Here is a 19714-nt window from a genome sequence, read left to right on the forward strand (position 1 = left end):
CAATAGCATTTTAACTTGATTTGTCATTAAATGACATCAGCTAAAAAAAAAACACAAAAATCAAGAAATTAAATAAATAAAATTAATAGTGAATTCATTAATAAATTCATGAATAAGTTGTCATCTCACTGAAATAAGGTTTATCCTATTCCTTGTTATTTACAATTAAAATACTAGCTAATGTAAGTAAATGTATATAGGTGTATATAAGTATATGGTTTTGCAGTGGTGGGGCGTGGGTAACGAAAAACACAACAGTGAAATTGCGCACCACCACCAGTCACCCAGCGTAATATTCTTATAATATACATATTATTAAATAAGAAAACTTCTACTGTAATATATCATAATATAACCTGTTTACTGCCCTTCCTTGATGAGTGTCTCTGATAATACTCTGCCGGCGATGTACACGCTTACATTACATCAGATCAGTCTTGTGCAAAGCAGAGGAGAAAAGCAGATCTCCGTTGCTTCTTTGTGTTAGTTTTTTGGATGTTTTATGATTAAAGAAAGAAAAAATTAAAGACAGCGGACAAAATTTGTTTATTTTAAAAAAAAAACATCGCTATATTAAACCCATTTAACATAGTTTGACGTTTAATTTTAAAAGCTGAGTTAAACTGGAAAAAGTCCGGGCGGGCGGACCTTTTTCCATTAGTATAACTCGATTTAACGAAAACGCGGCCTCAATGTCAGCGTGCGTTAAAGAGGATCATGGTATAATAAACTATATGTCACTGTCATAGTTGTAATTGGTTCTAAAAGAGGGACTAACTTAACACCGCATTTTCCAGTGTTTGTTTAAAACATATGGGTGAAATACCGTAAAGGGGTAGTAAACAAATAGTTACTTTAACAAGTCAAGTTCTTCAATTTTTAAGATACATGCAGTAGGGGTGACTTCATTTAACCCAGGAGGGTTGTAAGAGTTCAACCTGAATTGCCAAATCAGCTCTTGTTTTTCCAATATTAAATGGTAAGGTCCCCCTTTTGTACTCACTGCTACTTGACTGATCACTCTAAAAAGGAAGTGGTGAGTTGGATGTTCAGAACAATGCCTAGCTAAGGCATTAGAAGGGGTCTATTTCCTAATGTGGTAGACATGCTCATAAATTATCTCCAATTTTTCTGTCAGTCTTCCCAACATAATATGCTGGGCAGTCTGCTCAGGTAGCCAGGTAGACCACAGATTTTAAATTACAATTAAATCTACCTTTTATTTTTACCATGTTGGATCCTGTTCCAGATTCTGTCCCTGTTGCAATATATTTACAATAGTTGCAACTCTCACACTTAAAACGTGCCTCCAGTTCTTTTAAAATGTCTGAGGTTCCGTTTCCAGAATTTGTTTTTAATTCTTGTTCTTTCTATATACAAAAGATGGGAAACTTCCTAGCTTCTCCATTACTTCTGGTTCCATCATAAAACTATTCCAGTTTCTTCAGAAAACAAACTCAATTTTTTTTACTTCTAAACAAAAAAGGGTTACAAAATCACTAGGAAATCTTCTTGTAGTAACTCCTACCTCTTGTACACCATCCTGGTTTGTGTTGTTAGTTTCTTCCAACCGCTTACCCTCTTCTATAGGTAGTAATCTACTAGTGGGTCTAAGTAGTGGCTTATAAAACCCTTCTCTCATTTTGTGTTTAACGTCTTCTAACAAGTCAAGGACTAATGTATTTGGGTAACCTCTCCTCAAGAACATTTGTTTAAGTGTCTCGCATTCCTCAAGGAAGGTTGCATCATCTGTAACCATCCGTGCTGCTCGGACAAGTTGTCCTTTTACCATGGATCTCTTCTGATGAAATGGGTGGCAACTCGTAGAATGTAGCATAGTGTTTGAGTAGGTGGATTTTCGATGTATTCTAGCTACGCAATGCTGTTATTCGATGTTTTTCTTTAACTCAATATCTAAATAAGTAATGATAGTTTCATGAAATGTGTGGGTGAACTTGAAAAACCTGGTACTGTTTTAGGTATTCTACAAATTTCTGGGCTTCAGGTTCAGTGCCTTTAAACAAAATAAAAATGTCATCCAAGAACCTTGTGTACATTTTAATTTTTTCGGCCCATTCTCTACCTGTAAAGACGGTCTTCTGCTCCCAATTAGCTAGAACCAAGTTAGCATAGCTCCCCCCACATGACGAGTCCATTGCAACCCCCACCAACTCTTTCATGGTTAAGGCTGACAGTTTGGGCATGTGGAAGATGCCCTGAAGCTTTGGAAGCTGGTAGACTGTTATATCCTTGCCATGATATAACCCATATAGTTAAGGCTACTGCAGCAGTGATCAGTATGATGAGCATGTATGGCTATGGCCATTTACTTCAAGTTGCTACTATAATACATTTACACAGCAACCTTTGGGGTCTTTCTAATTGTTTGGTATGTTTAGTGAGATGCATCCCAAAGGGGAATGTTGTACTTGACAAGTAACCTGAAGAACACGGCATCCATGGGACCTGACAACATCCCAGGCTGTGTTCTACATGAACTACAGAACGAACTGGCACCCCACCTAAGTACCATGTTCAATCATAGCCTCACCTCAGGCTATGTGCCCACTGAATGGCGCACAGCGATGGTTATCCCACTCCACAAACGGGGAGCCACCACAGACACTGGAAACTACCGCCCTATTAGCCTAACGAGCCTGGTCTGCAAGGCTATGGAACGTATCATCATGGAACTTATAAACAATGACATTGGTAATCTCCAAACTCAGGAACCCACCCAGTTCGAGTTTGTAAAAGGCAGATCATGTCTCCTAAACCTGATTGCTTCAGTCACCAAAGCCGTAGATGAGGGTAAGGTGGTTCACACAGCCTATATAGATCTCGCCAAGTCTTTCGACACCATCCCCCACTCTGGAATTAGATAAACTCACTAAACTAGGTATAAATCCCTATGTCACAAGATGGGTTGCCAAATGACTCACAGACAGAACCCACACTGTGAAAGTAGCAGACTCCAAATCCAACTTCAGGCCAGTGACAAGTGGAGTACCACAGGGTTCAGTCCTGGGTCCTCTCCTGTTTGGTATCTACTTCTCTGATGTACAAGCCAACACAGAAGGTCTTTGGCCAACGAAGTTGGCAGATGACTGCAAACTAGTAGCCATAATCAGGCAGATGGCTGGTGTCAAAGCCATGGCCTCAAGCTCAATGCCAAAAAGTGCAATGTCATCCCTTTTGGTAAAAACTCTGTACCCATGAACTACCACATAGGCGGTAGTCTACTTAACACCAAAAGTGTGATAAGAAACCATGGGACACAGGTGGACAGTAGTCTCTCCTTTGATAATCCCATTGCCACAGTAGTCAGGAAATCCTTGGCACACCTCATCACAAAAGGTTTCTCATCCAGGAGAAAAAAAGAGGTCACTGTTCCCCTCTACTCGTCACTCATTAGACCCATTATAGAGTACAATGCCCCTTTTGGTATGTACCTCACAAAACATCTACAACTGGAAAGGCCACAGAAATACCTCACAAAGAGGATTACCGACCTCAAAACAGATGCCCTGCGCAGACCGTCTCAAAAAACTGCAGCTTTACTCTGTCGCATATCGCCTACTCAGAGGCGATCTCTGCCTAACACACAAAGCTACGTCAAACCCAGAGCTTTTAGACATGCTCCACTTAAAGAAATCCCAAACCCTATGAGCTACACACTCTAGGGACCTAAACCTTGTCACCACAATAAGCAGAACATGCAGGAGGGATAGATTCCTGTCCCAGAGACTTCCCATACTCTGGAACAAACTACCTATCTATATCAAACAAAGCTCCTCATTAGCACTCTTCAAGAAAAATCTTGACGATTGGATGGGAGATAGGAAATTCACCCTGGGGATCACTTCTGTGGCTCTGCTCGACAGTGGCAAAGAAAAATAATTTTCTTGGGTGGTACATTTTAGAGTTTTTCCAAGCCTTTTTTACAATTATGGCATGGACAAAAATCACGACAAACTAAAGAAATTCACTGATTTTTTTCTTTCAAGGAAGAAATAAGTTGTGCCCAAGGCTTAATTATCAAGGCTGACAAAAGTGATTCCCAATAAACTGAGAAAATAAATGCTTGAAAGACATATCAATCATACATTGGAATAGTGTTTATCCTCCCTGTCAAAAGAAAAAAGAAAAAGATAGTCATGCTGTGTGTACTCAGATGTCAGATCAGGATGGAAGTGAATAAACTGAGGGCCTCAGTAATGTACTTCAAGTTGCTGCTGTCACACATAATTTATTTTATTTTACATTTGTTAACTGGGTAGAGTCCGGCTGGACAAATAGCCCATTTTCAGTGGAGACCTGGGGAGAAAAGCTCCATAACAATAGTACAAAAAAATTACAAAATGTTTTAAAAAGATTTACAAACAAACAAACAAACAATCTTCAAAAAGTTTGACAGTTGACAACAATCACAATTTACAAAAAAAGGAGTATAAAACAGAAAAACATATTTCCTAAGTCTTACTACAGACAGTAATATGAAACTCATTAGATATATAAAAAACATTGTGGTATTTTCATTTGGTAGAATTAAAACAAGAAACAGATAGCAAAAAAGAAAACATTTGATTAATGGCATGAGGAACTAGCCAGGAGTATTACAGGATCATAGCCATAAGGTATTCCTTTAGGAGTTGTTTTATAGCTATGACAATTTATGTTTCTTAAGGTATTCTGGGGAAATAGATTCCACTGTTTGGCTACTTTGAATTAGAAGACAGTCACCAAAGTAAATTATGGAACTTTGTTACCTTGAGTACAAGTTTAAGTTTATCAGATGATCTAAAGGTCCGGGGTTGGTATTTATTTGCACTAGGCTGGAGAGTACAGGGCAGTTTTCCGGTTTGTAGATAATGGAGTGGGCAGTGGTGAGCTGATAGAGCGATAACAGACTGGGAAATTCAAGCCAATGTAGTTTTTGAAGAGCAAGATAGGATGTGGGATCTGGCTGTTGCTAGTCTGGCATTTTCAGTAAGGTAAGGTTTGGCCCTATATAGTGCAACAAGTTTGATGCTAACTTTCTTATTTGTGAGTGATATGTGTTTATCAAATGTTAGGTTGTTGTCTACTGTGACACCAAGTAGTTTTGTTAAATGGTTCTTAGTGCCATTAGTGGAGTAGATGGAGAGAAGAGGTGGTTTTGCTTTAAATTTTCTGTTGGACAAGATCATTAATTTTGTTTTGTTTGGGTTTAGGATGAGGTGAAGTTCATTTAGGTAATTTTCAATATCTAGAAACTAATTTTGCAGTTTATCTTGGAGTTCTTGTGGTGTGGGAGCAGAGCAAATAAAAGTAGCGTCATCAGCATATTGAATGATAGAAGCAGATTTAGTGGCAGTGTTTAGACTATTTGTGAATATAATAAAAAGGAGAGGGCCAAGCATGGAACCCTAATGGAGACTGGGAGGAGTGGAGATTATTATCCCATTTAGTTGTCTGCTGTCGATTAGTAAGGTAACTAAAGAACCAGTTGAGAGCTGTAGAGTTGAGGTTGAAGAAGGCTAGAGTGTTGAGAAGTAGTTGCTGGGATACTGTATCAAAAGTTTGGACATATTAAGGAATATAGTAGAGACAAGTCGTCCATTGTTTTTGAGGAGGTTGATGTAGTTAGTGAAACTTATGAGGGCTGCGGAGGTACTGTGCTTTGGACAGAAGCCGTGCTGTGAACTACATAAAAGTTTATTTGTAGTGAGGTGCTTATGGATACATTTCTCTAAGATTTTGGCTAGTGGTGAGAGAATGGCAATCGGATGATAATTAGAGAGATCTTTAGATGGGCCTCCCTTGTGGAGGGGGATGATATGGGATATTTTCCATAGTATGGGGACATTGTTCTCCAATGGATCAATTGATTAGGACAGATACGGGATAGGTGATGGAGTTTGCAGCAGTTTTTAAGAAGTCATTAGGGAGCTGGCCAGCTACTAGACAGGTAGGTTTTAGTTTTGTTAGGAGTTTTTTGATATAACAGGTCTGTATGGGTTTAAAAGAGAAGTTGTTGGGTTTAGAGTTAGTGGAGGTAGGCAATGTAAGGGGTTGGTTAGATTTGTTGTTAAGAAGTGAAGGGACAGTTGTGATGAAATGAGGAGTTAAATTGGGATGCTAAACTTTCAGTGCTATTTGTTGTAGAGGGTGCAAGGGTAGAGGTTTTGCCAGTGCTGAGGAAGTATTTAATATTTGAAAAAAAATTGTGGGTTATTTATGTGTTTTTGCTGAAAAGCTAGAAAATAAGATTTTTTTGTCAGATAATATTTGCTTCTTAGTGGTTTGGTAAGAGGTGAGGTTTTCTGAGGTTTGGGAGGTTTGATAAGCAATCCAGGCTCTCTCCCTTTGTTCAATAAGAGATTTAGCATCTTTGGTTATCCAAGGTAGGTTTTTGGCCTTGGAGCGAACTTTCCTTGTTAGAGCAAGGTTATTAAGGATGTTGAGGAAGATATCATTAAAATATTGTACAGCTTGGACTAGGTGGAGTGATTTTAGAGGTGACCAGTTGCAGTTTCAAAGTAGGAAATTTAAGATGGTAGGGAAAAAATTTATTTTGTTTCATATGTGTTTGAAACTGACATTACAGGGGGAGTGAATGTGTTTCCTTAGAAGAAAGGCAGGGGAGTGATCACTGAGAGAATCGGGGAGGCACCCAGCCTGGTGGGCAAAGTTGGGCTTATTGGTTAGTATCCAGTCTAGAACAGATTCTTTCTTAGTGTGTTTATCAATTCTAGTGGGGAAATGTATAGTTTGGGTGAAATTGAATAGACTGATAAAATTGGAGGGGTTGTTACAACAATTGGAGGGGTTGTTACATGAGCAGGATAGCCAGTCCAAGTTGAAAATCGCCTAGCAATACAGTTTCTGGTTGAAAGTAGAGGATGCCCAAGATAGGACACTTTCAATGGAGGGGTGGTTAGATGAGCAGGATAGCCAGTCCAAGTTGAAAATCGCCTAGCACTATAGTTTCTGGTTGAAAGTAGAGGATGCCCAAGATAGGACACTTTCAATGGAGGAGTTGTTAGATGAGCAGGATAGTCAGTCCAAGTTGAAAATCGCCTAGCACTATAGTTTCTGGTTGAAAGTAGAGGATGACCAAGATAGGACACTTTCAATGGTAGGTAGATTATTTCCTGCTGGTAGGCAAGAGGCAATAATTATGATGGTTTTATGTGGATTTACTTCAGATCGGGTGGTTAGAATTTCTACTTCTGATATATCTGGGGAAGTACAGATTATTTTTTCAATTTTGAGGAAATCTTTATACATAATGGCAATGCCTCCACCACACTTGTTCAGCCTATCTTGTCTAATAACATTCTAATCACTAGTAAATATTTCCTCATCTTTAATGTGGGGTTTTAGCCATTTCTCTGTAATAATTATTACATCAGGAGTGTAGGTAGCTAGGGCTGCATGAAATTCACTATTTTTTTTTTATGAAACTCCCGAGGTTAAAATTAGTTATGAGTATGTCTGATTTGGAATTTTTTAGGGGAATGTGGAGGGTAGTATTAGCAGGTATGGTGGGTGTTACTGGGTGGGGTGGAAGTAGCTGTGTAGGTCCTGGGTTTGGATGCATGTCAGCTTGGAGTTTGATTTATGTTAGTGAGTGTAGCAGAAGAGAGTGTATGAACTTGGATATTAGTCGATTATAGAAATCTGGATAGGAAGGAGGGCTGGGGGTATGGACATATTTATAGTGGAAGAGTAATATGTTAAGATTTAGTGTAGACATTAGAACAGGTGTGAAAATGGATATTTGGGTTTGTATGGTATGTAACAATGGGGAATGTAGGAGAGGGGTAGTGTGCTACCTTTGATGTGATGAAGGTAGTGGAGCAGGAGGCTAGGTAGAGGGTAATGAGTAGAAGAGAGTTGCTCAAAAGAGTGGTGATGACTGACATGGTGAAATAGTAGGGAAATAGGAGAAAAATATGGGTGGGTTAGTGTCTGCAGTTCAGTAGAGAGAGAAATGTACTGATAAAGTGATGTGGTAGGGGAGACAGTGTTATACGAGGGATGAAATAATGGTTAGTGAGGTGGAAGGGGAGAAAATGAAAAACAAAATAGACTGAAACAACCAGTAAAAAGTCTTAAAGATGTTTTATTGTGTAGTACTATCAGGTAAGAAATCTCTTAAAACAGGCTGATTAGTCCTGCATTTAATAGACATAAGTTTGTTGAAACTGATAGAGATTCTTTTAAGAATGAAAATAAAGATGATTAGATTATTAGAAAAATGAAGATAAGATAACATTATACAGCTTGCCTCTTCACCCCTACCTCTACCCCTAAAAGACAGCTATCATCTGTGTATACATCTGACAACCACAGTACATTAGATATTTTAACTTGTTGATCACAGATGTGTATTCACAATATGCCAACTTACCCCATTACAACCCAAAGTTAGCCACCAGTGTATACACGTTTGATATGGGATTGTGAGAAAAAAAATGATCAAAGTCATGTATTTCAGCTTGTTGCTCATAAACAGTACACTGCCCTTACACAAGTTATAGTAATGTTGTGTGTACACCTCTCAACTGTTCAAATTTTCTCAGAATTTTCAGATTTCTGTTTCATATTTTTTTTTGTTTACCTTATCCTCAAAAAAAAGTATGGTTTTCTCATAGTCGGCTTTAGGCACCAGCGGAACCCTGTGGTCGCTGGGGGCCCCCCCAACCATAGCAAGCTATCTTATCCTGATATTTTGTAACATGCCTGTCAAACCAACAAAAGCTAGTACAGCATTCTTGTATACTTAATAAAACACAAGGGTAATAACTCTTATTTATATCCCCTTTAAAATTCAGAGATACTTCTGGTTGTATTAAGTGTTTTTGTCAAATAGCAGGCATCAGAATTCCATTAAATATTTTACCACTGACATAGTGCCCCTGGCTTAGTTAACCCCTGCTGTTGGACATTTTCTCCACTAAAACTAACTACATAGCCATCTTTAGGTCCCTGCTATACCTGTGGCTGCAGGGCCCTCCCTTACTCATCCTTGACTGTGTGGGGGCCCCACAAAAGCTGCTGCTGGTTGGGGAAAAAATGAGGAAGAAAAAAATGTATTAATTTACTAATTATGCTCTTCAACCTGAACAGGGCTGTGATATGACCTTGTTAGGATGAAGATGATAATGAACATGAGCAGGGTAAGTACTAGAGACCAGCAGCCCAGAGTGACTTATCACAGTGCAAACTTCGGATTTTAAGAAGAGCTAATACTTCCGATCATTAAGGATGATTTTCTCTTTCAGGGAGTTTTATATAAATACAACCAGAACACCAGATACTATAACTCTTAATTTCTTTGCTTAAGAATTCAGTGCAATCACAAAAATAATAGCATAAAGGCTCAGAATCAAGACTATATTTTAAATATTACTCTAATTTGCTTAAAAAGTTAATAGAATGACACCTTTTGCATCAACATCTATTTTTGGACAATAATTATAAAACTCAGATGTCTGGATGGATTGACTGTAATCCTGAACAATTTACCAGCAAATCAAACTTTTTACAAAGGAGAAAGCAAAAGTATGAACAAAATCAGGGAAGGTCTGTGAAATCAGGGACAGTGACAGATATGCATTACTGCTCAATGAGATACATAAGTGACTTACCCCTGGTGCTGTTTGATGACTGCTAAACAGCAGTTACTGATCTGGTGTAGCAGTACCAGTGTTGCACAATGTATTGCTATTTGCTGAAATAAGTACAAAACTAGTACCACCATGGCTTAGGCTTGTGTGCGTATACGTGTGTATGTAAAAAATATCACTGATTTTTATATGTCCAACCACCCAATAATGCCAGGACACAGACATTATTCTTCTGGGTATCAGTAAAAAATGCACCTAGCAGGTAATTATATTTCAAAAGTAAGACATAAAATACATCACAGAACATTCAGACACTTAGATCTTCTTGGAGTCTGGCGGCCCCCACTCACCAGACTACAAAAATGGATACTGGGGGCTCCCTTAATCATCTTTGACACTGTGGGGACCCCCACAAAAGCTGTTGCTGGTTGAAGAAAAATCATGAGAAAAAATGCATCAGTTTTCTGATTGAGCCGTTTAGCCTTGACAGTGCTGAGATATGACCATTTTAGGATAAATCTGATAATAGCCTTTGGTTTCGATTGCACCCATTCTAAAACCAGTCCTGCTCAAATGTGTGTGTATAGAAAGCTGCTGTAGGTTATGGGGGACTGGGGATTGTGTGGTTATTGCAACTTTACTTTTCATCACAGTCAAACCTTAGAGGTATGCACATGAAGTCATTACAGCCTGTGCTTGAGCTGAGGACAGTGTAGTCATTGCTTATTTACTTTTCTCACAGACCTCAGAAGTGTAAAAAAAAGTTACTATAGCTTGTGTAGGTGTGGTGTACTGTCTAGGACCAAACAAATTAGAATATATGACCAAAATCATTAGTTTCAGATCTCTTTAATGTGGAATTATTCCGATGACTTTTACTTCTGCAGAGATTGTGCATACTGACTGACTTTGGTAGATTTTAATGACAGAAGTTTAAGTGGCCTTTTTTGGTTGAAATGTTCTGAATTGAGTGGTTTGTCATTATTGGTTCATGTATTTTGTTTCATTGCTTGCTGGAAAAACATTCAAAACTACAAATTTAAAAACACACTAACAAGTGGTGCTGTATTATAGAAGGGATATACTTAAATTATTTTATATTATAATTAATACAATCTGTATGTATTACAATCATATGTATACATATATACACTTCTTATGCATGTCTACTCTGTTTATCACAGTAACAGTCAGGAAGGGATACTGTGATGTGTGTGTCAAGAAAAAAGGTCTAAAGCTTTTAGTTAAGCATATAATGAAGTTGTTCACATCACTGATAATAGACCCAGTTTCATATAACTAAGGGTCAACCACACAAAAGCAGAAAACACCCAGAATTTCCCTCGCCCACTCAGTGAAACAAATCTTGAAAAAAAATAATAATGTGCATATATTAGGGCTACTGGAATTATCTTTAAAAAGATGAAGTGATGACTTGCAACTGTGTCAATGGTGGGATTATGAAGAAATGCTTGATTAAGCATTAATTAAAATATATACATAATTTAGTGATTGCACACAGTTTAAATTAAATACAGCTATAATGTATCATGCATTCAGAGCACAGAATGCCAGCTTTTATTTAAACAGCAACTTATGTTACTGAGAGCTAATCTTGGAAGCCAAAGAACACTGGTGTTATAAACTAATCTGTTTAAATCTGTATAATCTGAACAGGCTCATGGGACTCAATTTAGTGTCCTACATGAGAAATACTGACCTAATGAACACTATTCCCCAGAAGTTGTTGCCAAGTCACTCATAAATAAATAAATCAAACAAGAGGAAGTATTTTGAGATAAAACAAATATCTTGTCTTTATGGTAGGTAGAAAGTAAAAAGGAAAAAAAACTGTTAGCACCCAAGTAAATAAATTATTAGCAATGAATGAGAAAATATTCCAGTATAGAGAATTGAACAGCCAAGCCTTCTTGATCAGAATTCAAAAGGGCTGCCAGCTGAAAGTTCCCTTGAGTTAGTTGCAATGTACATGGGGTATGTAAACATCTAATTATGGATTCCTAATTAAATCTAGATATCTGTAATCATTGTAGAAGTAAAGCATAAAACAGTATGCACACTGAGAATTTTGAACATTGTTTGTGGCAAAAGGGGAGAAATTGCCAAGTAATGGGACTCTCTAATGGCTGCGTGGGGTTCCGTGGGCAGAGGGGGTGTGGCTCTGGGGGGGCTGCATGGGTGGGGCTCTGAGTTTACACCCCCCTGCAAAAAATCCTGCAGGCTCCCTTGTTGCAGGTCAGGAATTAAATGAACTGATGACTAGGCCTACTGTGTCAACACCCTCAGCACACACCCCCGTCCTATCTTTTGAGCCCCCCCTTTTTTGGGCTCCCCATATCATGCACGTTACCTTTTTATTCCTTTTCTCACATTTTGCCTTACTCTTAGCTTTTTCAAGAAGCCATAATTTTATATATGCTCTGAAGTGCATTTTAAAGTTTTTTTTTCTTTTTACACAACCTTTTCATCCAATAATAGCTTGAACAGAAATTATGATTAAGGAAAGAAATTCACTGTTGTTGTTCAACTTTAGTTTTCCTTGCATCCTTTGAACACTCCTTTCCTGAACAAGACAGCATAGTAATAATCATTTAGGAAATAACAAATAAGCATGGGCCCAAGAAGCCGTAGGGTTACAGACGGTCTGGGATGCATTTTAGAGCATATTCTCAGCATTTTACTCTGATGGTGGCCTAAAAAGAAAAATCACTAAAAAGAAAAGAAATTCAGTCTTATTTTTTTTAAATTGCCTTAGTCATATATTTCAAGTGACTGCTGATATACATATACATAGCATGCTTCCTCACCACTAACTCTCAAAGTCAGCCCCATGTACATGTCCCTGATGTGTGATTGTGAGAATGATTTCTGCAATATATTCTAATTTGTTGCTCTTAGACAGTACACCACCCTTACACAAGCTATAGTAACCTTCGGTTTACAACTCTGAGGTCTGTGAGAAAAGTAAATAAACAATGACCACACTGTCCACAGCTCAAACACAAGCTATAATGACCATGTGCACACCTTTAAAGTTTGACTGTGATGAAAATTAAAGTTGTAATAATCACACAATCCCCAGACCCCATAACCTACAGCAGCTTTCTGTACACACACATTTGAGCAGGGCTGGTTTTAGAATTGATATGGTTGAAACCAGAGGCTATTATCAGCTTTATCCTAGATCATATCTCAGCATTGTTCAGGTTAAACATCTCAGTCAGAAAAACTGAAACATTTTTTGTCATGTTTCTTCAACCAGCAACAGCTTTTGTGGGGGTCCCCACAGATTCAAGGATGATTAAGGGCGCCCCCAGTATCCATTAATATAGTTTGGTGAGTAGGGGCCACCAGGCTCCAAAAAGATCTAAGTGTCTGAATGTTCTGTGATGCATCTTATGTCTTACTTTTGAAATATAATTACTTGTTAAGTACATTTGTTACCGATACCCACAAGAATAATGTTTGTGTCCTGGCATTATTGGGTGCATGCACAGACAAAAAATTAGTGATAGTTTTTACACACACACACAAGCATAAGCCATAGTAGTCCTAGTTTTGTAGTTATTTCAGCAAATAGCAATATATTGTGCAACACTGGTACTGCCACACCAGATCAGTGACTGCTGTTTAGCAATCGTCAAACAGCAGCAAGGGTAAGTCACTTATTTACCTCATTGAGCAGTAATGCATACCTGTCACTGTCCCTGATTTCACAGACCTTCCCGGATTTTGTTCAAACTGCAAAAGTTTGATTTGCTGGTAAATCATACAGGATTACAGTCAATTAATCCAGATATTGGAGTTTTGTACTTATTGTCCAAAAATACATGTTGATGCAAAGGGTGTTATTCTACTAACTTTTTAAGTGCATTAGAGTAATATTTAAAATGTAGTCCTGATTCTGAGCCTTTATTCTATTATTTTTGGGATTGAACTGAATTCTTAAGCAATGGAATTGAGAGTTATACTATCTGGTGTTATGCTTGTATTTATAAAACTCCCTGAAAGAGAAAGAGAAAATCATCCCTGATGACTGGAAGTATCAGCTCTTCTTAAAATCCAAAATTTGCACCAAGATAAGTCACTCTGGGCTGCTGATCTCTCTAGTGCTCACCTTGCTCATATTCATTATGAGCTTCATCCTAACAAGGTCATATCACAGCCCTGTCCAGGTTAAAGAGCATAATTAGTAAATTAATACATTTTTCTTCCTCATTTTCCCCCAACCAGCAGCAGCTTTTGTGGGCCCCCCACACATTAAAGAATAATTAAGGGGGGGGCCCTTGCAGCCACAGGTATAGCAGGGACCTAAAGCTGGCCATGTCGTTAGTAAAGAAAATGTCCAACAGCAGGGGTTAACTAAGCCAGGGACACTATGTCAGTGGTAAAATATTTAATGGAATGCTGACACCTGCTACTTGACAAAACACTGTTACTACAACCAGAAAAATCTTTGAATTTTAAAGGATGTATAAATAAGAGTTATTATCCGTGTGGTTTATTAAGTAGGCAAGAATGTTGTACTAGCTTTTGTTGGTTTGGCAGACATGTAACAAAACATCCGGATAAGATAACTTTTGCTGCTGCCTAAAGCCGGCTATAGCTACTAAACGTTTCTTATGCCGATGCATGCACATTACTATCTTGAAATGCCAATTATCTGTCTGTTATTAGTGGAACTAGGTTCACTGATATTCTCCAAGTTATAGTTTAAGTTGAGCAAAACGCCGCCCCAAATGTTAATAGCAACCTTCTTTCCTACAGTAAATTCAGGTTTAACCACCAGTTACAATCAAACTTCCGGAGATCTGCAAACACTCCCCAATCCTCACGTGATATTTGCATTATAAAAATAAGAGGCTTTCATAAAATAATTAACTCAGAGATGCGAGTTTAACATGCATTTCTCTGATACTCATCTACAATTGTACAAACAGCTGCACAAGTTTACCTCTGCTAAAGGGTTCTCGTACCACTTCTCCACAAAGCCCTCGTCCCTGCTGCTTGACACATCAGCCCGGAAGCTCCATATTCCATTTAGCTCTTTTAGTTCTCTGGAAGGCGACTCTTTAGGGTACAACATACCACCTTCAACAGCGTATACCCGGATTACTTCAGCATATAAAATAGTCAAAACCACTAGATAACCATATAACCCCATAGTAACCATTCTTACTTCTGCATACAAACAAGTAATCATGTGCAGCAAAGTCGTATCACGTGACAAAAGGAACGCGCTGACAGCACTAATGAGTTGCGAGTACAGGAAAACTTATAACGGTAACCTGCTTGGAAGTTTGAAAGGAGAAGTGGTGGAAAGTAGTGCTAATACCTTAGAAGTATTCCTAATTTATGGTCTTGTCCCTGATTCTATTAACATTTTTCACTGATTCTTTGAGCTATGGTGGAGAAAGTGTAACTAGCGTTATTTGAGTTGAAGTGCTGAACAAAAATGTTTTAAATGTAATTATGTGATTAAATAAAAAGCTCGTGCTGTTCAGTCAAAATTACTCGGTGTCCAAACTTGATTATGTTTATGTTGGAATACGTGTTCTCGGGGGAATGACATCATAGTTCTTGTGTTTATTCAAATGATCGGAGATTCATTTTAAATACTAGATTAATTTTAGGGGATTAATTGCAAAACCACTTCGTGTTAGAAATAGGAAATGCAATTACAAAGAGGTAAGCCCTATGTAGCGAAAAACATTAGTTTAATTCTTAAAACTGCAATTTCAATCGGTAGTAATAAGACACTGAAAACACAATCTGAAGATACATTACGCAAACGTCTGTGTTTCTCCTTTTTAAGGGAGGGGTACCGTTTTAATTATTGTATTAAAACTGGTGTACATGTATATAGTGGGGGTGTTATACGGAGTTTCTCACAAATGAAGCTCCTGGTAGTTTGTATTCTGAACTATTTTATTCATATACAAGGTAATATACCTTAAAAAATGTCTTATTGTGTCTAATTTAATTGTCGGACCTGCTGTCTTTGAATTGCACGAATTTATCCGTAGCTCTAGGAGGTTTCTGTTTTGAGTCTGAATACATACCTCTCAACTGCATATATTTTCGCAGACTATCCAGATTTTTTCCTTATATTTTGGTCTGTTTTTTACATTAAAAAAATCTGGCTAATTAGTAACAAATCATTAAATATTTAAGTTGGAAAATAAGTTTCAGACTTCATACTGTTCGGAAAATTCATGCTGATGCAAAACCCGTTATTCTATCAACTTTCTAAGTTTGTAAGAGCAGTATTTAAAAATGCCCCTATTGCTGGGCCTTTGTCCCACTTTTATTTACGGCTTTGTCCAGATTTCTTACTCTAAGAGGTTGAGAGGTATGACTTCAGTTGTTATTTAGAGTGGTCTTGACTGAAAACTTACTCCAGTTCAACTGGCTGTAAAATAAAAAAATATTTTAGGGTTCAGCTGTATTATGGAATCTCCATAGAGATAATACTTTACCAAGAAGGTGGCTTTACTTGGCGATTGACAACAGCGGATCGTCACCGTTTGCATTTTATGATATGATGTATGCGTTTGTATACTTCCAGTTTGAGCTTATTCTTGAATGAAGGTATACGTAAACTGCATTTCATTAGTTCCTTGTGAAAGGTGGTGCCCCTCATACAAAAGGGCGTTACATGAAATGCGATTTTCTGGCTGCATATATCACTATTAACATTCTAATTAAATAGTGTTGTTAATAGTAAAATAAATTACCAGCATTATAGCATAGCATGATTTCTTTATTTCCATAATATCTTTTGTAAGGGGAGTTTTAAGGTGGTCCCCAGCATACAAATAGATGTTACAGAAAATAGGTCTGAATGAGTACTAGGATTCTTAAAAAGCTAGCAAAGTCATCTGCATCCTTAAAAGGATCCATATTTAGCACAGTTTTCAGCTATTTTCAAAAGTTTTTACTGCTGAAAAGACGCTTTCTTGAAAACTGTTAAGGTAGTTACTTTTAGCAATTCTGATCAAGACTTTAAACATGTTACAGATGGACTAGTAAGCAACATAACCATTTTCCTGTGTCTACTATCAAAATTTTCCCCAACATGTATTATAATGTCATATCATTTTTTGTAATATTTACTTCATTACATTGTCTCCTTTTTGTTGTAAATTAACTTGTGTGTTGATATTGTTTCCTCCTTCCTTATCATTTTAGTCTTATGTTACTCTTTCAACTCTTGTTACATGTTCTTCTCCCATTACTCCATTCCTTCTTTCATGTTTGTAGTTGCCCATTTTGATTTCCTTTTTTTTGCCTTTTAATAAAATCTTGTAGTTCTGCCATTCTTTTATCTACTTCATACGATCATAGGAGGTTATTAGGCTAACGCCCCCTCCCCAGGGCCCTTACAAGCCTAGCCAAGTTCAACCTGTGTTCCCAAGGGTGTCTGGTTCAAGCAGACACTAACAATCTGCACCTAGTGCCCCTGTCTATTGTGAGACATTAACTGCTTTTGTATTAATTTATGCACCATCTCTATGTTTCTTATTTATTGACTTTAACTAGTTTCTGGTACACAGACCATTTTCAGCCACAACCTAGGCCAGTTTGGCCATTACAGATTTTCTTAATGAGTTATATTTGTTAGGTAATTTACAATACAATCTGAGATTATATTAGTGGAATATGCACAAGTGTTATAATAGATGTAGCACACGAGCACAACAATGATCATTTTAGGAAATAAGTGACAGCAGTGTAATACTGTGTCAAGGTGATCAAAATTCTGCAGAAAAGCAGTAGTACACAAAGATATAAGTAAGGCATACAGTAAGGTGTGCAAATATGAATCTGTCAATTTTCAGTCACCATCAACGTATGCATTTCTATCTGACCCTCCGATCCGACTCAGCCACTATTTTCAGCTCGTGGAAACCTACAAACTCTCAAACTCCTCTTTATCCATAATGCCTCACTTCTACCCCCTCAAATCTCATTTGCCACTCGTAGCATCAATATGTGGTTGCTGACTTCTTTCGCGCTCTTAAAGTAAGATTTACTTATACAACTTCTAAAATTTAAAGTTTCTTTCACTTAATTTTCCTTTCTCCTTTGCTTGTATAACTATCCCAACTTTTTGCTGTTACTTCCTATTTGCAGGAAACACACATCATTTTTGTAAACCAGCTTAGTTCTCTCTGCTATTAAAAAAAAAAAAAAAAAAAATGGTACTTTTCCGTTATCGGGGCAACACTTGTAAAGAGTTGTTAGAATGTTAAAACACGCTTGCAATGATTTCACAGTGAATGTTTTGTACTGGAATACCTACAAAAGGCTTGCTCTCCCTTTGTGAGTGTTAGTAATCCCTCCTCCCTGAAAGAATTGCACTTTATACGCTGTAGTTTCTGTTTTGAAAGCGTAAATGCACACACTGTCAACAAACAGAGCACTAGCGGTTGCTTAGGTGGAATTATTTTCACTTCTGAAGGTGTAGCAGACAGTACACCCCAGTGCAAACTGGCCCGCAACGATTCCCACAAGTGTTGCTGAATGAGTGTCACAGGAGTCTCACTGGAGCCTGCACTTGATTGTTTTAGTTTGTAGCATGTCTTGACTGATAGGCAAAGAGTTGTCCAGGACACACTTCCGTGAGAGACAAGAAAATTGAAAACAGTAGCATGCAGATGGGACAGTGTGTCTGAAGCCCATGAGACCACAGTTCTTAATGTTCCTCAGATTTATTTATTTATTTATTTATTTTTGACAGAAGAAAGCCTGATGTGAGCGGATGTTCCATTTCCATCATGCATAGAAAGCATTTTACGCAATTACATTACAACCCGTATTTTTTGCCTAAATTTGGGCTGGGACTTTTTCACTGACACTGCCATCACAGTTGCTTAACAGCAGTGATGATGTGTACACATTTTCTTTAACAGTATGTTGTAATACAGACTTTTAAAGGTTTCCTGATTTTCACCTTAAAATTTAGTTTGATCTTCTGTTAAATCACTGAGAGGCCTGAAGTCACTCAGTATACACCATCACACAATGATATTGTCAGTGCAGCACTCTTTACAAATGTTGTCCCGATAACGGAAAAGTACTTAAATAAATAAATACTATATATATATATATATATATATATATATATATATATATATATATATATATATATATATATATACACGCATATATGGGATCACTACTAAATCTTGAAATTCCACAGTCCTGAGGACCAGAATCTTGAGATTACTGAATCTCAAAGATAAAAAAAAAAAAAAAACGAAAGAAATCCCAGTCCCAATCCCAGTCCCTCTGAGCTACATGCTCTAGGGACCTAAACCTTGTCACCACAATAAATAGAATATGCTGGAGAGATAGATTCCTGTCACAGAGACTTCCCATACTCTGGAACAAACTACCTATCTATATCAAACAAAGCTCCTCATTAGCACTCTTCAAGAAAAATCTTGATGACTGGATGGGAAATAGGAAATTCACTCACTTCTGTGGCTCAGCTCGACAGGGGCACAGGTAAATAATTTTTTTGGGTGGCGAAAGCCAGGGCACCTTTTTGGTTAGGCTTATACAGGCCCTAGGGCCTATAGCCTAGTAACTACCTATGATCCTATTAAAAGTAAACAAAAAAATAACATTGTGTAACGTTTATGCAGGGGGGCAAGCCCCCCCCCTGCAGCTACCACATGGGGAGCTGTGCCTCCCCACACCCTCTGCAACGTAAATTACCAACTCCGAGATCCCACTACAGTGGAGTGATCGGCAAAATTTCCGTTCCGCTCTGCACAGCACTATTTTGCTGTTCACTCCACTGTCGTGTGATCTCGGAGTTTGTATATTTAAGTTGCAGAGGGTGTGGGGGGTGCAGGGGTTAGAACATGTTTTTTTTTTTATGTTCGAGATTCCACAGTCTCAAGATTCTGGTCCTTGGGATTCAGAGTCTCGGAATTTTGGAATTTCAAGATTTAGTAGTGATTCCATATATATATATATATATATATATATATATATATATATATATATATATATATATATGTGTATTTTTATATATATATATTTATATATATATATATGTGTAT

At 37.6% G+C, this 19714-nt stretch overlaps 1 protein-coding gene across 2 annotated transcripts in view; it reads right to left on the reverse strand.

The window, feature by feature from the left end:
• The window catches only part of GUSB (glucuronidase beta), an 875001-nt gene extending 860111 nt beyond the window's left edge, over positions 1-14890 (reverse strand). For both annotated transcript variants that reach the window (XM_044054225.1, XM_044054224.1), the window contains exon 1: positions 14593-14890. In XM_044054225.1, the coding sequence (XP_043910160.1) occupies positions 14593-14841 (249 nt within the window). In that variant the 5' untranslated portion in view covers positions 14842-14890. The remainder of the gene's footprint in view (positions 1-14592) is intronic.
• Between the last annotated feature and the right edge of the window lie 4824 nt (positions 14891-19714).

The sequence above is a fragment of the Protopterus annectens genome, chromosome 13.part0, assembly GCF_019279795.1.
Source record: "Protopterus annectens isolate FY-2018-M chromosome 13.part0, PAN1.0, whole genome shotgun sequence".
Classification (NCBI taxonomy): domain Eukaryota; kingdom Metazoa; phylum Chordata; order Ceratodontiformes; family Protopteridae; genus Protopterus; species Protopterus annectens.